Here is a 21,722-nt window from a genome sequence, read left to right as displayed (position 1 = left end):
AAAAATCCCAATTTTTGTCTTCCCTATATTTTGCTCATCACTATTTGTACCTTATCATATTCTTCACATAGTATTTAGTGAAAACACAGAGCAATTCATTAGCTTCACTGAAAATGATAAAAGATAGTGCCTGCAAACAAAATGCCACCTTTTATATTGTAGGATGGTACACTACTCTGTCTTTTCTTCAACTGTTGGATTAAAGGTCTGAATGTTTTCCATTTTTTTTTTTAGAGGTGCAGCTGTTGTCCTTATGAAGTCTGAAATTATTTAAATTGTTCCTGGTCTTCCAGGCACTGGATCAATCTTTCTGATATTGCTGGGGGAGATTGTGCATAGTAACTGACTTTGGTATGTCAGAATTGCCAGTTGGTGTTTTATCTAGATAATACCAATGTCTGGAGGCTGTGTTTTAAGAATGTGGTCATACCTGCTTACACTAGTTTTCAAGTAGTCCAGAGAATTTCATCGTATTTCTTCTGTTGGTATTCTTCATTGTTAAGTTTGAGACGTTTGTTAGCAGCACACTGTAAGATCTAGATTAGTAATCATTATTCCAAAAGTCCAAGCCCAAAATGTTCTATACTCTTTCCCAAATTCAGATTAGTCATTGACATTTCCATTTCTGAAAGTCTAAACTGCTTTTCACTGCATCCTAATGTGTGTGCGGAGCTCAACATTCTGCCGCAGTCTTGTAGTGCAGTCATTGCTCCTGACTGAGAGGAGACAGTTGAGATGTTTGGGTGCCTTGTGAACATGCCTCTGGAGTGCCTGGAGTTACACCAGCCATGGTCCACTGGGAAGACGCCCTGGGCAAACCTTGAACATATTTGAGGTATTATATTTTCAGCTTGCTTGGAACTGGCTGGAGAACCCATAGGATGAAGTGGAGACTGTAGCTGGGAATTGGGAAGTGTTTCTACAGTGCTTTGCTTCGTGCTATTGTGACCTTACTATGACATGAAGTTTAGACAGTAGATGGATGGATATATTTAGAACTTCCAGTGTCTCTGCATTGCCTGATTGAGGAGCCACTGTCTGGTCTTCCATTGTGTTAAGTATTCTTTGAGAAAGCATGTTTGACTGTATCATGAGTCCTGGCTTAAAGTCATAGTTGTTGAGTAAAAATGTCAAAATATTCAGTGGTGTAACATGATTTTTGGTTCATTAAGGATCTGTGAATCCAGATGGTTTCCTCAGAAAGTAGTGTAAAATGTAAAACAAAGGGATGAGAAAAAAGAAGCTGAGTGCTGTTGCTTTTTTTTCAGTCTGAAAACATTAAGAAACTCTTTCTATCTTTTCACATAGTATAGTCATCCTATTTTTGTCTCTTTAGTGGTATATCTGGAATATTATGCATATGTCTGTGATAGGAGGCAATAAAGTGAGAAGAAGGCTATATATGTGTTTATATTACTATGCATATGATAATGTCATGTATCAAGGACAGATTTTGATATCGGTGTGGGTGGTATCAGGGAGACATTTCTAGGGCTTTTTTCATAGGTTGTTTACCTGGCAGTGGAAGGTCTACTTATGTTACTCACTGATTCTGTTGAAGCTTTTGTGTGCAGGAAATGTCTATAGTGAGAACTGTTGTTAACATGTTATGTTAGTTAGTAAGAGTTGGTAAACCATGTTTTGTTTGTAGAAAGCTTAATTTTTAATTAGCATTGATAATTACTGGTTAATGCCAGACCCTACAATACTGTACTGCCTATTAAGTTGTTTTGGTTAGATAGTAACATTAACATTTATATTTTTTTCTATTTAGTGCTGATGAGTTGGATTTTCAGTACACAATACCATGCTCAACTTCTGCCTTAGTACCTGGGTCATGCAGACACCAAACTGTCAAAGACGCCACTAGTCTAGAGGCTGAATTTTTAAAGAGTGCTATAGTAACTGACACTGTTGATGGAAATGATGATATTCTGGCAAGGAGTACAGACAGTCTATCACACCTACGTAGCCCTTCTGTACTAGAAGTACGAGAAAAAGGATATGAAAGGCTGAAGGAAGAACTTGATAAAGCTCAGAGGGTAAGTGAACTATGATGCATGTCAGTTAAAAGTGTACTAGCTGAGATTACTGGACAGGGTTTGACCTATTCGTGCCAAGGTGGAAGTACAATTTGTGATTGTGGCTGTTAGTGCGTGGTAACAGAGGTTACCCAGTTCTCATGTTGTAGGATTGAACTGTGGATGATATCTTGCTTCACAGAGGGCAGAACATTGTGTTCTCTAGTGCTGTTTATAGTTACTATAAATTTAGAGTACTGAATGAAAAATGGAGTTGGATATTGGAGTAGAAAGTGAGGTTGCATCAGTTGACTGCAAGATCAGGTGTGTGTCCCATTTCCAATTTACTAAAAGTGGAAAGGCAGATTTGTTTAATATAACATCTGTGGTTGAAGGAGTGTTGTAACTAGAAAGGTGCCGACCCCAAGGAAGCTTTCTTTATTGATGACACACTTATCTACATCAAAGAAGATTACATACGCTGTGCTGCACAGGCTGAAGAGAGGTTGCATGATTAGAGTAGAATGAAAAGTGGCTTAGTCTGAAAGCAAAGAAAAGCATAATAATGAGAACGGTGACTAAAAAGTTGAGTGCCTGCTGTGGTGAACAACAACTAAAATGTATGGGATCCTAAGTCTGTCATGGGATCTGAAAGTGTGCCATTGGTATGAAAAGACAGCAAGAATAGCTCAGGGGAACCCAGCAGGCACATCCGACTGTGTCTAGGGAGAAGTATCCTCTGTAGTGTATTAAAAGGTCTTTTTTCTGTACTGAGAACTGGTTTATGTACTGTGCAGACTTTTAGAAACTTCAGATCTGAGTAGTTTACTTCATTTAGTCTTCAACATGTGAGTATTCGGATCTGGATCGGATCTGAGACAGCCACATCACTAGCGTCTGATCTGAGCTCCAAGCTGCTCCCCTTATCCATAATGTCCCTCTGTCTCCTTCCTTCCCCCAGATCTCGTTTGCTGCTGAAAAGCTAAGCATCATGGTTACTGAGCTCCAGGCATCATTTGTGGTGATATTTTTTTCCTGTTAGTGTTATAATAGGATTCCCTGTCTCCCTTTTCAATCTCCCCTACCTCGTGGTAGTTGTCTGTTGTAAAAAAAAAAAAAAAAAAAGTGTAGAGTTTGTTATGTAGTGTTGTCCTTTCCTTGGCCTTCCTCCACCCCTTTAGTTAGTGAGCGTGTGTGTGGGTTTGTGTGCGTTGGGCTTCTTTGTAGACATAGCTGAGAACCCCAAGCCTGTCTTTAGAAAATGCACAGACTGTGGCTATAAGCCACTCTTTGTAGTGTGTTTAGAAGTGGCCCACCTGGATACAGCCTGCTGTATTTGCATGGGCTTCAATCCCAGAGCCCTCAAGGATAGGAGGGCTAAACTTATAATGAAGGGACTCCTGCCTACTTTGGGGATGGCTGCCCCCGCTACTAGTACTACAACTTCTACCACTGTGTCTGCCCATTCCCAGGCCTCGGGGACTCAACCTCCCGTCTTGAGGCCTGCAGATGGGGAAAAGCGTCATAAGGACAGACCTAGGAAGCAGTCCCCAGACCACTCGGCTCCATTGGGGCCTCCTCCAAAATCTAGGACCCCTCCTAAGCCCAGTACCCCTCAGTTCCGTTCGATTTGTGGACAACACCCATTTTTTACATGGGGCTAATTTTCACCCCCAGCATTTATTGGAGTCCCTACCTTATGGAAAGTTTCTTAGAATGCATAGAATTTGTAGTGATTGGAGAGATTTTATAAGACAATGTAGGTACACTTTTCACATGTTTGTAAATGGGGAGTACAGCTGTGATATTTTTAAGCAATCTTTACAGAAAGTGGTTGCACATAGATTGGGACCGAATCGGTGCTGTAATGATCTGAATAAAGATGGCAGTTAATACTGAACCGTGTAAGGATCAGATATATTTTGTTTCAGTGGATGTGGAAAAGCATCATAAGGACAGACCTAGAAAGCAGTCTTAGTAATAGGATTAATAGAATATTGCATAATTGCTGGAAATTTTTATTTCAGGATGTGGAGTTGAAAAGAATTATACCAAATTGTCCTTCGATTTCCTACAAAAAAGGAAAGTATTTAAAGGACTTATTGGTTTCTAGTTATTTTTCTATGCCTGATGAGGCATTACATATGACCCCTAGTTTGAAGGGTACATATCCTTGTGGCTATTGTTCCATATGTTCCTGTATTGTTACAAATTTTAGGAAAATAAATGGTGCCTATTTTTCATCCAGTGGCAGTTTTTCCTGTAACAATGAAGGAGTAGTGTATGTTCTCAAATGTCCCTGTAATTTATTTTATATAGGTGAAAGTAAGAGAAAATTGAAAGTCAGAATACAGAAACATATAAGGAACATAAAGAATAATAAAATTGAAAGCAATATTGCTATGCATTTTAAAGTAACACATGATAGTGATTATTCTTTGTTACAAGTTTCTGTTTTAGAACAAGTTTTTATGAAAATTGGTTTAAGGAGAAACTTCTTTATAAGGAATCTGTTTATATTTTAAAATTTAATACTGTGGTACCTGTAGGTTTAACTTTAGAAATCAATTGGAAGCAATTGTTATGTAATTGAATAATTTATTTATTAATTGATGGTGCTATAAAAAGGTTTGTGAAATGTGCATTTGTATTACTCCTGGAAGGCTGAGAGGCAAGGCGCTAGAGTTCCAAAAGCTTTTTCATTAAACCTGAGTTTGGATTGTGGCTGGTTGTGGATTCTTGCCCACCTTGATACAGCCTGCTCTATTTGCGTGGGCTTCAATCCCAGAGCACTCAAGGATAGGAGGGCTAAACTTATAACGAAGGGACCTCTGCCTGCTTTGGGGATGGCTGTCCCTGCTACTACAGCTACAACTTCTACGACTGTGTGCCCCTTCCCGGGCCTCTGGGACTCAACCTCCCATCTTGAGGCCTGTGGATGGGGAAAAACTTCATAAGGACAGACCTAGAAAAAAGTCCCCAGACCGCTCAGCTCCGTCGGGGCCTCCTCAGCTCCGTTCGCCCAGGTTTTTCCCAGAGCCAGAGGTATCTAGACCGCCATCCAGAGCCTCCCCTTACTGGCACTCCCGGCCGGTGTCTGCTTCCTCGTCACGTTCCACCCGCAGCTTGAGCGAGTCCGAGATGGACAGGATGATCATCCTGAACCTGATCCAGATGAGAGTCCTGCCAGCCCCCCTCTCCCTCTGGAGCGGGGAGCTCGCAGCCCTTTTTCAAACCCATAGCTCCTTCTCTGATCCGACACTCTGTTTTGGAGTCTTTGGATCTGAGAGCTCTTGGGGTTGGGGGGTTGGCGCCAATGGTACCTGTCATTACTGGTCATTGCCTTGTGCATTTCGGATCCAAGCTCTCGGGGATGTAGCCTTGGTGCCAGATCTAAGGGGTTTCTGTCGGCTCCGAGTTTGTCGGAGCGCAGTCTCCCCCTTGTTGTCTCGGCTCCCGTAGGCTCAGTTCTGACTCCCCTGTCAGATCCAAGGGGAGTGGCTCCCTTACTGGTTTTCCAGAAAGTCTGCTCTCCTTCAGCATTTGACGTGGTGGAGAGTGTCCTCTTGAGTGGGTCAAGACCCCTGACAATTTCCTCTTTGGATTCCGCCTGGACTTCCTTGGTTCTGGGTATGGCTCTACCCTTCCTGTCATCTCAGGGACAGCCCGTGCTTGCTTTGCCTCAGGGAGCACCCACTAGGGAGCAGCCAGCAGTTTGTTAGTCCCCCCCAGAGAGTCCCACTTTGGAGGCTTCTCGCAAACATTCATGTAAAAGGAGGCAGTTGGACTCCTCTCCAGAGTCCCCTCACAGATAACACTGACTTGGAGGAAGGGGAAGGTTCCCCCAGGTTACCTCCCCACGAGGATGGCAGCTGCCACCAAGAAAGAGCTCATGCAGGAGAGCTCTACGGTCCATCCTCCTGACCGGGTGTCGAGGACGATGGATCATCTGGGGAAGCGAGTCTATGCTTCAGCAGCCTTCACCATAAGGGCGCTGAATTACATGGTGCACGTCATCTGGCTACAGTGTGACTTAGTCAAGGAAGTTGCTAATTCATCCCTAGAGTCCACGTCAGCAGAGGGCAAGAAGATGTTCTCTGCATGCATGGCCACTCTGAAAGCAGCTGCAAATATGTCCATGCACCTTCTTTCCCATGCCACTGAAGGAGCTGCCAGGGTGGCCAGGCCTGGCATTGCCATGAGGCACCATGCCTGGCTCTGGCTCTGTCAGTTTTCGGAACCTTTCAAGGAGTTGTTTGCTAATGCCCCCTTATGGTGGTTTTTCCCTGTTTGGGAAGTCCATGCGAGAGACTGTAGTCCAAAGTGAGAAGGACAGGAAGACACTGTCTGCCTTCAGGATCTGCTTCTCCGCCCGCCCAAAGCTACTTTTCAAGGAATCGGCAAGGGTCAAAGAAGATGTGGTTCCAGAAATCTCAGTTCTCCCGGGGCACTCAGGACTCCTTTTCCTGCAGAGGGGATTATGATAGATGCCGCCCCAGAGGCAGAGCGGGTATGAAGAACTTCAGGTCTTGGGAACCATTCCCAGACAGGCCCAGCCAACAGCCCTGAGGGGTTTGCCCGACTGCTCATCTCTGAAGGGAGTTGGGGGCCATCTTTCTTTACATCCAATGGAGTGGGATTCCGTAACAACGGACCGTTGGGTGTTACAAATCATATCCAGAGGCTACTCAGTCCCCTTTATGAATCCATCCCCCCCATCAAAACTCCTCCCAGCCATTCCACCCGTACAAAGGGAGGAAGCAGCACTGGAGATAGAAAAGCTGCTAAGAAAACAAGTCATCTAACCCGTCCCCCCAGACCAATCCGGATCAGGCACCTATTCCACGTTTTTTTTAGTACCAAAGAAAACGGGGGACCTAAGACCCATTCTGGATCTTTCCACTCTGAACCTGTCAGTAGCCAAGGAGAAATTCTGGATGGTCATACTTCAGTCTATTCTGCCCTACCTGCAAGCAGATGATTGGAGGTGCTTGAGTGACCTCCAGGACACGTACTACCATATCAAAATTAACAGGTGCTCCCACAGGTTTCTTCATTTCCAGTTGGGGGCCAATCATTATCAATTCAGGGCCGTACCCTTCCAGCTGGGGACCAATCATTATCAGTTCAAGGCCCTACCCTTTGAACTCACCACAGCCCTCAGGTGTTCACCAAAGTCATGGTGGTGGTAGCGGCCCACCTGAGGCTTCAGGGAGTCCAGGTCTATCCCCTACCTGGACATTTGGCTCCTTGATGCCCCTGCCAAGTGTCTACTATGCCAGGCCAGAGATTACTTCCTTGATGTTCGTGTTACCCTGCTGCAGTCATCACACTTGGGTTATCCTGCCGTCAGGCGGTCCCGCAGTCGGCCGGAATTCCAAAGTCTTAGTCCGGCGTCTGTTGCTGTCGCCTCTTCCCTGACGTCAGTGCACCAGGGGTATATATAATGCAACCGATGCCATTTTCTTCAGTCTTTCTTGCTGCGCGGTGCCCGAAGCAGAAGCAGTTCACAAGTGCTGGTTGGCTGACTCCTGAGATTTTCGAATTCGAATTTCAGACCGAAGTCTTCTGTAAAGCTAAGTACCCTGTTGGGGAAACCTTTCTTGCCTCAGACTGATGTCAGAAAAAGTTAACAATTGTATTTCTTGTGGGAAGCAAATACCTCATAAGGATGTTCATTCTTATTGCATACCTTGCCTAGGCCCAGACCACGACATCACTTCTTGTCGGTTTTGTGCTAGGTTTAATAAGCGTACTATTAAAAGACACTTTGATTTCGCACGACACTACTTCGGTAGGAAATTTAACTACAACATGCCGTCGGAGCAACCGACTACCAGCGTGCACAAAAAACGCAGGGATAAGGACAGGCAGCCCAGGCCTAAGCCAGATTCTGAGGCCTCGGCTGATCCGGTCTCCGGTCCTCAGTGAGGCTCCGACACAGCCCCTGACTACCGCAGATCTGGAACCCGAAACTGCTACGGATATTTTGACAAAATGTACTAGGCCAACGCAGCCTTTTACTTCAGGCCCTTCCGACGACTTTGCTTTAAAAAACGTTGGTGCTTCAGAAACGCCATCAGTTTCTGAGGGCATTTTCAGACCGACGACTCTCACCATTAAAACGTGGTTTTCTAAGTCGAAGACTCCTTCTAAAACTAAAAGGACTGCACTTCACTCTCCTGTTCAAGGCCCTATGCCTAAGAAACAGATGCTCAAAATGGCTGAAGATTTGATTTCTTTAATCAGGGGTTCACAGCCCCCTCCTGACAAAAGGCCTAGACAAGAGGAAGATTTTCCTTCCTCTGAGCAAATGTCCGTTTCTTCAGACTCCTCTGAGGACCAAGACTATTCCTTCTCTCCTTATGAAGATTCTGATGCTGAGGACTCTATTCCCTCAGCTTCTCCTCCTGAAGATTACTCCTTTGGGGAAACTTTACACACTATGAGGGAACACTTTCACTGGGAAGGTCAAGACTACTCTGATTCAAAGAAAAGGCTCAGAGAGTTTCTTTTACTCCCCCAACACAGACCTCCTGCCATTCCACCAGTTTTGGACATTGTGGATGATGTCTATTTAGAATCCAGTTTTAACCCAGACTCTCTACCTCCTGCTGCGGCTAAGCCTGACAGATACTACAGAGTGCCTGATTCCCACAAATTTCTTTACAAAAGCCCAGTAGCTGACCCAGAGACTATCTCCCAGGGTCCCAAGGGGGCTAAGGCTTCTATGGCTAAAGGGGGGAAAAAGGTTTACACCTCAGCCACACTAGCTATGGGCACTGAATTGTCAATTTCATATGCTTAAGTATCAGCAATTTCTAATCTCTCAGCTAAAGCAGAGAATAACCACTCTCCCTCAACAATCTGAATTGAAAGAAGTACAGGATCTGTTGTACACCACTGAGCAGGTGGGCAAACATACCTTACAATGTGGGTTTGATTCTTTGGAGGCCTCCTGCAGAGCAGCTGTCACTGGGTCTGTTATACGTAGGCATGCTTGGTTAAAGGAACAAACTCTGCCTGATCATGTTAAAGCAAAACTACTAGATGCTCCCTTACAGCAGGATGTTCTTTTTGGAGTTAAAGCAGAAGAAGTTTTAAAGAAAATGGAAGATAAGGCAAAATCTATGCAGACAGTCAAAGATTTCCTACAAGTACAACGCCCTCGCTTCAGCAGAAACTGGCCAACAAAAAAATTGGTCCTTTCCAGCCACTGACAGACCACAGAGGGGTAAATACAGACTCCCAAGGGGCAGAGGACAACCACAAGCCCAGTATAAACCTTGCCAATGGGGCACTACAACACAGAAGGGAGGAGAAGACGGGTCTCAATCCACCAGAAGGCAAACTCAATGACTTGCACCTCATCTGGCCAAGCAATTCTCTCTTGGCAGCCCCCTTGGGGGGAAAACTCCACTTTTTGCAGACAACTGGCAGGTAGTCACAAAGGACAAATGGGTCCTAGACATAATTTTACGAGGATACAGATTCCATTTTCACACCTTGCCTATGAAAAGAGGAATGCGAAACCTGCCACAAAATCAATGGGCAGAGGCACAAAAGCAAATTACAGCTCATGGACATGAGAGCCATTCAACTGGTACCTACTCGAAAGCAAGGCCAAGGATTTTACTCAAGACTATCTATTTCTAGTGCCTAGAAAGGACAATGCCTGGAGACCAATTCTGGACCTTTCAATTCTAAACACTTACTTACAAGTACCCAAATTCAAGATGCTAACACTACAGCAGCTACTTCCCATGTTGGGCAAGGAAGCATAGCTAGTGATGTTGGACCTCAAGGAGGCATACCTGCATGTCCCGATCAGACAAAGTTGCAGAAGATACCTCCGTTTCATTGCAGGTTCAACCCTTTACCAATTCTCTGCACTGCCCTTTGGCTTATCTACTGCGCCCAGAGTTTTCACAAAATGCCTGGCACCAGTAATTGCATACTGCAGACAAAGAGGAATTCAAATATATCCATACCTGGACGACTGCCTCATCCAAGCAGAAAGCAAAGACATACTCTTACATCATCCGGCCTTTGTAAAGCATCTATTAAATGCCTGGGGTACACAGTAAACGAAAAGAAGTCAAAACTAGTACCCTCACAAAAAATGACATTCCTGGGTGCCAGCTTGAATACAACGGTCCAGAAGGCTTATCTTACGCCAGACAAGCAACTACAACTGACTCAATATTTCAAGACAATGGCAACAAAGACCCAATTAACTGCAAGAAAAATTCTGCAGGCTTTGGGCTTCATGGCATCTTGCATACTAATAATACCATTTGCAAAGCTGCATATGAGGAAATTACAGTGGTACCTAAAAAGCGTATGGTCTCAACACTGCCACAGCTTGGACACAATGATATCTCTCATTCCTTGCCTACAACAGGAATTTCTATGGTGGTCACAGGCATGTCACCTCAACAAGTCAGCCTTTCACCTTGCCCCCAGCCAGGCAGGCTATCACAACAGATGCTTCAGACTACGCCTGGGGGGCACACATGGCAGGACAATGCATTCAAGGCCTATGGACTGCAGATCAAGGAAGTCTGCACATAAATCAAAAGGAGATGCTAGCTGTACAGAAAGTTCTGACAGCCTTCAAGGATCTATTACATCCAGGACAACTTGCAATAAAGACGGACAACACCACAGTAATGTGGTACATAAACAAACAAGGGGGTACACATTCCTACCCTCTATGCAGGCAAGCAATGATCTTATGGAACACAGCTCTGTCCTACCAAGTCCAGTTACAAGCTCAATTCCTGCCAGGACAGAAGAACACATTGGCAGACGACCTCAGCAGAAACATCAAAGACCCCCACGAGTGGAAACTAGATCCACAAATATTTGCAATGATAACTCAAAAATGGGGCCTTCCAAACATAGATCTGTTTGCCAGTCCTCAAAACTACCAACTGGAAAAATTTTGTACAAGGACCTTCCACCATCAAGCTTGGAAAGTGGACTCTCTCTCTTTCAGTTGGAAAAACCTGACAGCATATGCCTTCCCTCCATTACCTCTCCTCACAAAGGTTCTTTTGAAGGTCAAAAAGGAGAGACCACGACTGATTCTCATAGCCCCAGACTGGCCACGCCAGCACTGGTACCCGCTTTTGAAAAATATGGCCCACAGCCCACCATGGATATTGCCTCAAATACCCCATTTGCTCACACAACAAAACAAACAGATTCTTCACAGCCAGCTCAAAACTTTAAATCTGGCTGCATGGCAAATCAACTAAACATCCAACCAGCTCCTCTTTCACAAGCCGTTCTGGATGTTATTCTGGAAGCCAGGAGGCCAAGCACCAGGAAGGCTTATTCGGACAAATGGAAAAGGTTTTGTGCCTGGAACCAAGCTAAAGGACAAGACACAATTCAGCCTCGCATGCCTCGCATTCTACAGTATTTAGCTGAGATGTTGCACAAAGGACTTTCATTTTCCTCAATTAAAATCCACGCTTCAGCTATTTCAGCTCACTACAACACGGATCCACCTTTATTTTCACATCCTCTTCTAAGGCAGTTCCTCAGAGGGGCAAAAAACATTAGACCGCCCAGGAGAGCTCCTACACCAACATGGGACCTCAACTTTGTTCTGGAAAAACTAACACTACCTCCCTTTGAACCAGCTTTCTCTGCAGATCTACAGTTCCTATCATGGAAGACTGCCCTGCTCCTAGCAATAACTTCAGCAAGGAGAGTCTCAGAGCTACAGGCACTAATGGCAGTGGAACCTTTCCTCATTTTTCATCAAGACAGAGTTTCTCTACAAACTAATCCTTCCTTCATGCCTAAGGTGGTTTCCAGTGTAGCTTTGAATCAAACCATCCACTTACCCACCTTCTTCCCCAATCCACATAACAAAGGTGAGAGACTCCTGCATTCCTTGGACATTCACAGGCAGCTTCGATACTACTTGGACAAAACTAAGGCTTTCAGAAAAACTGACCAGCTCTTTGTATCCTATGCTACAGCTTCTCAAGGGAAGGCTATATCTAAGCAAACCATTTCTAAATGGATAGGTCATTGCATACGTTTCTGCTATACCCATCATGGGAAACCAGTTCCTGCTACCATTAGATCCCACTGTACCAGGGCAACCTACCTCTACAGCCTTTCTCAGGGGGGTTCCAACCAAGGAAATTTTAGAAGCTGCAACTTGGAGTTCAGTACACACCTTTACCAAACACTATCACTTACCTCTTTACTCTAAGTCCAGGGCAGGCTTCGCCACTGCAGTTCTGCAGGGCCTTATTGCCTCCACTAACCCTCTATGATACCTCCCCCCTACCTTAGCTTTGGGATTCAACCCAAGTGTGATGACTGCAGCAGGGTAACACGATGAACATAGTACAGTTTTGTACCTACCATAAATGTAGATGTTTGAGTGTTCACCCTGCTGCAGTCCAGGTTACCCTCCCTCCATCCCCTCTGATCTTCTGGAAAAATCTCTTCTATGCCTTACTGATGTATTTGCTTATAGCTGAAGGGATTTTTTTTTTTTGTGCAGTGTTCACTCCATTTGGTACTAATTCTGACCACCTTTTTGGGGGCACCTGACATCTGGGGCAAGAAAAACTGAAGAAAATGGCGTCGGTTGCATTATATATACCCCTGGCGCACTGACGTCAGGGAAGAGGCGACAGCAACTGACGCCGGACCAAGACTTTGGAATTCCGGCCGACTGCGGGACCGCCTGACGACAGGATAACCCAAGTGTGATTGCAGCAGGGTGAACACTCGAACATCTACATTTATGGTAGGTACAAAACTGTACTTTCTAGCAAACGGACTGGGCTTACAATCAACCTCAGCAAATCGTCACTGACTCCAGTTCAGAGCTTAGACTTCATTGGAGTTCGGCTAGACACCATACAAATGAAAGTCTATCTCACCCCAGAAAGTGTAAACAATCTGAAACTTCAAGTCTCTTACATTCTTCAGTCTCACCTCCCATCAGCGGAAACAGTTCTGCGGGCCCTGAGTTCCATGGCAGCCACTTCAATCTTCTACCCTTTGCTCGTCTTCACGTGAGAGTCCTCCAGTGGACGTTAGTGGTTTAGTGGTCCCTTCTGGACCTACCTTTGTGCCATCCGATATGCATATCCCGGCCTTGAAGGGAGTAACTTGTCTGGTGGACTCTTTCCCCGGAACTTGTCCAGGGACGTCCTTTTCTTCCATCATTTCCCACAACTACAGTGACCACGGATTCCTCCCAGCTAGGGTCGGGGGGGGCATTGCAGGGGAAGGCCACGCGAAGGCACTTGGTCCCCTTCCGAGACCAATTTGCATATCAACTTCCTGGAGATAAGGGCGGTTCTTTTAGCGTTGCAGGCCCTTCATGCCCATGTTCATCTAGGGACTATTGCTATTCAGTCAGACAACATGTCAGTAGTGTGGTATATTAACAAGCAGGGTGGAACCAGATCCTATCCCCCCTTTGTCGAGAAGTCATGAGAGTGTGGGAATGGGCAATTTCCACCGGCTGTTTTCTGGTGGCATTGCACATCCAGGACAGTCCAACATTCTAGCGGACAGGCTCAGCAGGACTATTTTGATGACTTACGAGTGGTCTCTGAATTCTTCAGTAGTGGAACGGATCTTCCTGCAGTGGAGTTGGCCTTGCTGCGATCTCTTTGCATCTCCTTCCAACATGAAATGCAGCGAGTTCTTCGCTGTGAATCTCCCTCAGGGGAAAGTCCCCAGAGATGCATTGGTACATGCATGCCCTCCTGGTGGTCTTTATGCTTACCCATCATTACATCTCATTCTGAGGTTTCTTCAGAAAGTTCGCTGGCTGGGGAGCACAGTAATCCTCATTGCCCCAGTCTGGCATTGCCAAGTCTTGTCCCCCTCACTTTGGTCTCACCTAGTAGTTCCACCATGTATCTTGGATCCGATCCTGGATCTCATTTCTCACCCCTCTGGGATTCCTCACCCAGACCTGGACAGTCTGAAACTCATAGCTTGGCTGCTCCAGTTCCAGTTATGATTAGGACTCCTGGTTTGGTTTATCTTCTCCGGTTAAAACCTGGTGGTGGCTCACAAGTCTTGTAGCAGAAAGATATATCGTAGCAAATGGAAACGTTTTTCTATCTGAGCCTCTCAATGTAATTTTGATCCTTTTACAGCTCCGGTTCTGGCTATTCTGGACTTTCTATCTGGTATATTCCACCAAGGTGCTAGTTCTTCTACTGTTAAAGTCCAACTGGCTGCCATCTCTAACTTCCATGTGGGGGAAACATGCCTTCCTTAGCTTCTTCCAGGCTTTGTAAGACCTTCCTTAAAGGAATTTTTCTGTTATGACCCCCAGTGAAAGATCCAACACCTCCCTGGGATCTTACCTTTGTTCTGCAGGCTCTAGTTTCCTCTCCCTTTGAGCCAGCGGCATCAGTAGATTTACAATTTCTTTCTTGGAAAACTGCCTTTTTGGTGGCTATCACATCTGCTAGGAGGGTATCGGAACTTCAAGCCTTGTCCATTAAAGTTCTTTACATTGTCTTTCATAAGGATAGGGTTTCCCTGTGCACTAACCATTCCTTTCTTCCTAAAGTGGCTTCATAATCCAGTATTAATCAATCTATCAATCTTCCTGTTTTCTTTCCAAATTTCCAAAACTGGTGAATACAAGTTACATTTGCTGAATGTACATAGACAACTGAGGTTTTATTTACACAGAACAAAATCCTTATGTAAATCAGGCCCAACTGTGTGTGTCCTATTCCAAACCGTTCCTAAGCAAACCTATTTCTAAAGTCACCATTGCTCACTGGATTTCTCAATGTATCATCTGGGCATATTCTGATAAAGGTACCCCCCCCCCGGGTCATATTAAAGCCCATTCCACGAGGTGTATGGCTACTTCAGCGGCCTTCTGGTCTAGAGTGTCGCTGGATGACATTTGCTCTGCAGCTACTTGGTCCTCATCTCATACCTTCGTATCCCATTACAAACTGGACATTGTATCCAGGAGTAGGGCATCCTTTGGCTCCATGGTGCTCCGAAATATCCTTCCATGAGGGCCACCCAGATGTTGGTAGCTGGGGACTCTGTCCCACAAGTTGAAGACCAAATGATGCAAGCTACTTCAGATAAAGAAGTTATGTACTCACCATAACATTCCATCTGAGTAGTTGTACTTCATTTGTCTTCAGCTATCCCCCTCTCCTTCCCCTGACCTTATCATTACTGTCCTAGCCTGGTATATGGAAGAGGGGCACACTGGTGGCTCTCCTGGATATGCTTGGCTTAGATTTGTGGGAGCCTTTAGTGGTAAGGTCCTTTTTGGGTCGGGCTTATGTTTTCTGATACAGCAAACTTGATCTGAGGGAAGGATGGCGACAGAGGGGCATTATGGATAAGGGGAGGAGCTTGGAGCTTGGATCAGATGCTAGTGATGCGGCCATCTCGGATCAGATCCGGATCCGAATACCCACAGGTTGAAGACAAATGAAGTACAACTACTCAGATGGAACATTATGGTAAGTACATAACTTCTTTTTTTTGCATTTATGCTGACAGAATAAAAGCTATGCAGAGAACAGCATTGAAAGTAGCAAAAGGATTCCACCACAACACTTATAAGCAGAGACTAAAAGGACTTGAAGTATATACACCACAGAAGAAAGGAAGGAGAAAGTACATATGATGACAGTAAAGTACCTCAAAGGTACTAATAGAATATGTTGAAGGCAGCATATATCAGAAGGGAAAAAGTAAAGAACAAGAGGACAGCTGTAGAAGATAGATGGAGGATGGTTCACATACCTGTTAGCGGTTGTGCTTTTAGCACAGTGCTATGATTTTTGCCTACAGTTTTAACATTGCTTCTCTTTAATTTATTGCTTTTCCCATGAAGTTAGACTTGTTAATGGGTACATATATTAAATAACTAAATTAAGCCTTTAAAGTTAATTGTTTGGCATCTAGCACTCAAAGACCTTCACTTCTGAAAAAGAAAAAAATAGTGTGTGCCTCTTGCTACCTTCAGCTCTGATTTTTAAAGCCCTGTGGCATGATTTTTAATGCTCAGAGGTTTAGAGTTGTGATAGTTCAGATGTTATGTAAAGAAATGTCTGGCTTGTAGAAACATGGAGCACACTTTGATTATTTCATCTGTTGGATTTCAGGAGTATATGGTATAGACATAAATTAGCAACTCCAGTATGTTGCAGGAAGAATGACTAGGGTGGCAGCAAGGATGTACATCTCCGTGGTGACGGAAGAAAGAGCGTTCTAGGTGGGCTGATATGGCTACAACAGCTTTACAATCTCTGCCGGGCTATGCTTGTGAAGTAAATGTACTGGAGTGGGAACTGAAGCAGTTGTGCAAGTACCTCTCAACCTCTTAGCACAAGAAATCTGGACAAAGCCAAAAAAAGTGGGGGGGCAAAGGCCCAGAAATAGGGACAGATTTTAAATATTAATCTTATAAACTTAGAAAGCTGTTAGAATAAAATGTTTTGTGTTAGTATGCAATTTCTGAATGATATGAAGTCTGAAATTCAAATGTCTCGATTTGCTAGGAAAACCGCAAACTTTATGAGGAACAGATCAAAAATATGAGTCTGAAATGCTGGATATTCTGTGAAAATCTGGACAGTTGAGAGGTATGGTTGTGCATGCTGTTCATGGCACATTTATGTACTTGCCAGCATTACCAATGGCTTTTGTAATAGGATAACCTATCAATTGCATGCTGTTGTCACTTTGTTGAGAAAGCTGTTGGATCTCGGCATTTACTGATAATTCCAAAGATGGTGGGTAATGCAAGTGTGGGAAGCCACAGGGAAATGTGTGTTTTCTGTTAATGTTATAGCTGGGGGTGTAGTTACTTATTGTGGAAAGAACTGTGTGGATTACAGAGTAAATACTGTGTGACTATGAGTTGAGGAAAGTATTTTCCTATGTGAGTGATTGACTGCTGCCTTTCTCTGTGGAGAACAATTAATAAATTGAACTATGTTTGATGGAATTGATTAACATTAAGGATTGACATTCAGTAATTACATTGTAACACCTTGTAGTAAGTATGAGTTTTCTAAGTATGTTTTTTTTTCTTTATAGTCAAGATAACATACTCCAGTGATAGTTACATTTTGAGAGGCATACTTTGTCCTTGTTAGCTGGAAATTTATTGTATTGTGTGTTTAACTTGTCAACCTTATTCATTTATTGTAGAAAATTATGTATCATTTCTGATTACTACATGCATTTCTCACACAGTTATATTATGATGGCATATATTTTTGTATGATTCTCTTTGTTAAATATAAAAATTGTACTTTAGTGTTGAACCAGATATTCAGTACATCTGCAAAGAATTATGCACATGGACTCTGTTAGTGAAGGTTACGTTATCTTACATTTTAAGTTTGTTGATGTATGTATTCAGTAATGTGTATAGATTAAATAAATTGTCAATGCTGAACATAATAACATGCAGTGAATTTGAAATTCTCCTTCAAAACATGGCATGTATCTGAAAGAACAACAGCTGGTGTATTCGGGATTGTGAAAATAGTGTAAGGGCTGCGAATAAAAGTATTGATTTATATGCAGTGATATTGTATAATCAGGAATATTTTGTAGGTTTTGGGCCAAAAAGACCTAGAATGACTATACCCCCCCCCCCACACACACACACACATATACACACTAGTGAGAATATTTCTTGTGTTTCCACTATGACTTGTTTGTTCATATTAAACAGCTAAAACAGTGGGTCACCACAGACAGATTGCTTAAGCCAGTGCTGCCTGGTTGGTGAACCAGTCATCAGCACTTGCTACCTGTCCACTAACATTGTCAATCTCCCATTCACTTTCATTTTAAGAATAAGCATACTGACTCTTCTGACAGAAACAAGACTTTGAACGTCACTTTGCTCAAAGTCAAATGAGTTTAATAATAAAAAATATGCAGCACAGAAATATGTATAAATTGAGTGGTACTTTATAAATACCTTTTAAATGTTTGAAAATGGGAAAAGAATGGCTTAACAAGGTAGTTTTCCATTTTTTGACAAACCAATGGGATGATTTTAAAACAGTCAAATAACAGGATGCTGTTAACACAGAGCTTGTGCAACATTAAATAGCTGGAAAATTAATGGTGTTTCTCTTTTGTGTTTTATTTTGTTTTTATTATTGTTATTATTTTTTTGTAAATAGGTGATAAGGCAGAACAAATTCCCCCCCATTCTTCTTAATAAATGTAAATAATTTTTGTTTTTGGTCTTTGCTCCACTGTCTGTTGATCATCAGTCCCCTCCTGGCTAGTCAGCCTATCCATTCCTCATAATAAGGATGAGGATTGACCAGGAGGGGCTGCTATTTAGACAGCCATTAGGAGTGGTTCACATTTTTACTTACAGTAGACTCCCTCTTATCCTGTCTCACTGGGACTGGACCTTAGGCTGGATAAACTAATGGCTGGTTAATCAGAAAAAGCATACAAAATAGCATTTATACATTATAAATCAGCTAGAATAACAGGATTTGTGTTAGTATGCATTTTTCTAAAGAATATGAAGTCTAAAACTCAAATGTCTGTCATTTCTTAGCCTACAGGAGGTAGAAGTGCTGTTCTTCACTGTTGTCTTTTGGTAGGATTATGGCAGAAATTTGATGGCTGGTCAAAGAGGAGGTCAGTTAGAGAGGCCAGATAAGAGGGAGTCTACTGTATTTTACGAGAATCCACAAACAAAGTGGTAAGGAAACCTTACTTGACTGGATTCTCATAAACAATCATCCTACTACTTATAAGCTAGGAACCCTTCCTGATGACATCAGTCACCATGCTCTTACCTATATAATTAAACAAAAACTTCATAGGCCCAATCCTACTATTTTTAAAACCTCCCGCTCAAAACAAAACTTTCACCCTGAGAACTTCCAAACAGAACTGAAGGCTTGTGACTGGTCACCACTGCTTCATCTTCCACTTGATGAAGCAGTTACCTACTTTAATACTAAATTCCTTCAAATCCTAGACTTCCATGCCCCCCATCGCTCATCCAGAATAAAGACCAAAACTGCCCCTTGGCTCACAAAACAAACAAGGCAAAAAATCATCCTAAGAAATAAAATCAGGGCCAAGTGGAGAGCCTCTAAAACCCCTTCTGACCACCTTTACTTTAAACATTTAAGAAATGCTACAAAAAAAAGACATCCTACTAGGTAAAAGAAACTTTTACATTCACCTCCAACAAGCCCACAAACAAAACCCACAAAATTTCTGGTCAGCTATGAACAAACTACTTCATCCAGGTCACACCAAGTCTCCCACCCCATCAGGGATCACCCAAAATAACCCTAAACTAATAGCTGATTCCTTTAATAACTACTTTATTGAAGCCATACAAACTCTAGCTAATTCTCTACCACCCACCAGCTCCCTCCCACCTAATACCACATCAAACTCTATTCCTTCTTTTCACATACAACCAATTCCTACATCCCTCATTTGTAACCTCCTTCTAAAACTCAAGCCATGCACCTCCTCTGCTGACTGTATACCAGCAGAATACCTGCAAATTGCAGCTAAAGTTATAGCCTACCCTATTTCTATCCTTATTAATAGAACTATTTCAGAAAGTAAAATCCCCCTTATATGGAAGGTATCTCACATCATTCCTTTACACAAAGGTGGGATATCAACTGACATTTCCAACTTTAGACCTATCGCCTTACTCTGTCCTATAGCTAAAATAATGGAATAATGTATCCACCAACAACTACTTGACCATCTTCTCCACAACAATTTGCTTGCCAACTGCCAACATGGTTTCAGACCATTCCATAGTACCTCAACTGCCCTGCTATCCTTTTCTGACTGTATAAACAAAAATTGTAGCAATAGCACTCTTTCCTCCGCTTTGTTTATCGACCTTTCAAAAGCCTTCGATATGGTCAACCATAATCTGCTTTTAGAGGTATTAAAAGCCCATTCACTGGACGCACAGGCATTACTCTGGTTTAAATCCTACTTAGACAACCGTCATCAAGCAGTCCTTTGGGATAATATGCTGTCAACTCCCCTCCCCATAAACCTTGGAGTACCTCAAGGTTCCATCCTAGGCCCTCTTCTCTTTTCAGTGTTTATTAATGACCTAAATACTAAAATTCCTCAAGCCACCTGCATTCAGTATGCCGACGATTCTACTTTAATCTGCTCTGCTAGGTCCCCAACCACACTCCAGACCCTCACCTAGTCTGTATTTCATACTGTTGAAAATTGGTTCATGCAACACTGTCTCCTGAATGCAAAAAAAAACAAAATTATTATTCTTTACTCCCACTCTAAAATCACCACAATTTCACTTCACTATAACCTCTAACAATGGAACCACCATATCCCCTGATACCACAACCCGTCTCCTAGGCATAACCATTGACAACAACCTTAGCTATGACAATCATATCAACACTACCATAAAATCAACAAAAAACTGGGTTCCCTGTATAGAATCAAACCCTTCCTTACACCTACAGCCAGAACCACTATAGCCCAAACTCATCTGATCTCTACCCTGCTTTATGCTTCTGCTATTTATACTAACCTTTCCAAAAGCAACCTTAACAAACTTGCCACTAGCTATAATAACATAGCCAGATTTGCTACCGGCAACCCTTTTAGAACACACCACTGTCTCAACCTCAAACAATTGGGATGGTTAGAACTGCAGCACCAACTACTCTATCATCAACTTACTATAACCCAAAAGATACTTTTCCACCCTAATAATATCCAATTCCTCAATAATCTGACTACCCCTTACAAAAGCCTTACTACTCTTCGCTCAGCCAATAAGCTTCTAGTTTCCACTATTAAGTCTAAAAACAAAGCTGGAGACTCTTTTTGCTAACACAGTTGGCAAGGCCTGGAACCAGCTTCCAAGTGAACTTTCTACTCTCTCTTCCACACATGTTTTTAAAAAACATCTCAAAGAACATTTTAAAACTCACTGGCTCTGCCCCTGCACTAACCCTGACTGATCTCTCCACCTTTACACGTTCCTGCTATCCCTTTTATTTCTCTTCTCCAGGGTACTTTACTGCTAATTATTCTATGGCCTTTTTGCTGTACTATGTTGTCCTACAAAAAAAAAAAAAAAAAATCACACTTTTTCATTTATTGTAAATTTGTTCTTGTTCATCCTCTTTTGCAAATATCACAAATAATGCTATTATATGTATATGTTGATAGCTTTTCTATATTATTATTGTATAATAATGTCTTTACCTGTCTGCTTGGAGCTTTTCTCTCCGGGCCTCTACTGAAAATGGACATGTATCCAGTTAGACTAGCCCGGTCAACAAATGTAAATAAATAAATACATTTTCTTCCTAGCACTGACTTACATTCATTCGAGTAGTAGCCAGGGGTGAAGTACAGTAGGACATCTGTGGAGGATGTTCCCTCCAATCATCTATATTCCCCTTGGAGCATGACAGTGGGCTATCCTTTCCAGTCTTTGTGATGATAGGCAGTACTGCCAGCCATGCCAGAAGTAGTAGGGCAGTGAATGTATAACTTATGCCTGCACAGCTGGCTGGAATTTTGTAAATAACTGTATGTAATTTGTATATCAAACTGATTTGTACAAGAAGCTTGTGCTGAAAATGTGTTGGTGAGGTTTACTTGTGTTAAAATATATCAACAGTGTGCCCTGCT

The 21,722-nt window shown here is 43.0% G+C and overlaps 1 protein-coding gene across 3 annotated transcripts in view; it reads left to right on the top strand.

Moving 5' to 3' along the window:
* LOC122815473 (RAB3A interacting protein) overlaps window positions 1–21,722 on the top strand; it is a 1,760,500-nt gene that overhangs the window by 1,045,896 nt on the left and 692,882 nt on the right. For all 3 annotated transcript variants that reach the window (XM_044087996.1, XM_044087994.1, XM_044087995.1), the window contains one exon: window positions 1,775–2,042. In XM_044087996.1, coding sequence (XP_043943931.1) covers window positions 1,775–2,042 — 268 coding nt within the window. The remainder of the gene's footprint in view (window positions 1–1,774; window positions 2,043–21,722) is intronic.

The sequence above is a fragment of the Protopterus annectens genome, chromosome 11.part0, assembly GCF_019279795.1.
Source record: "Protopterus annectens isolate FY-2018-M chromosome 11.part0, PAN1.0, whole genome shotgun sequence".
NCBI lineage: Eukaryota > Metazoa > Chordata > Ceratodontiformes > Protopteridae > Protopterus > Protopterus annectens.
This window is presented reverse-complemented; position numbering and strand designations above follow the sequence as displayed.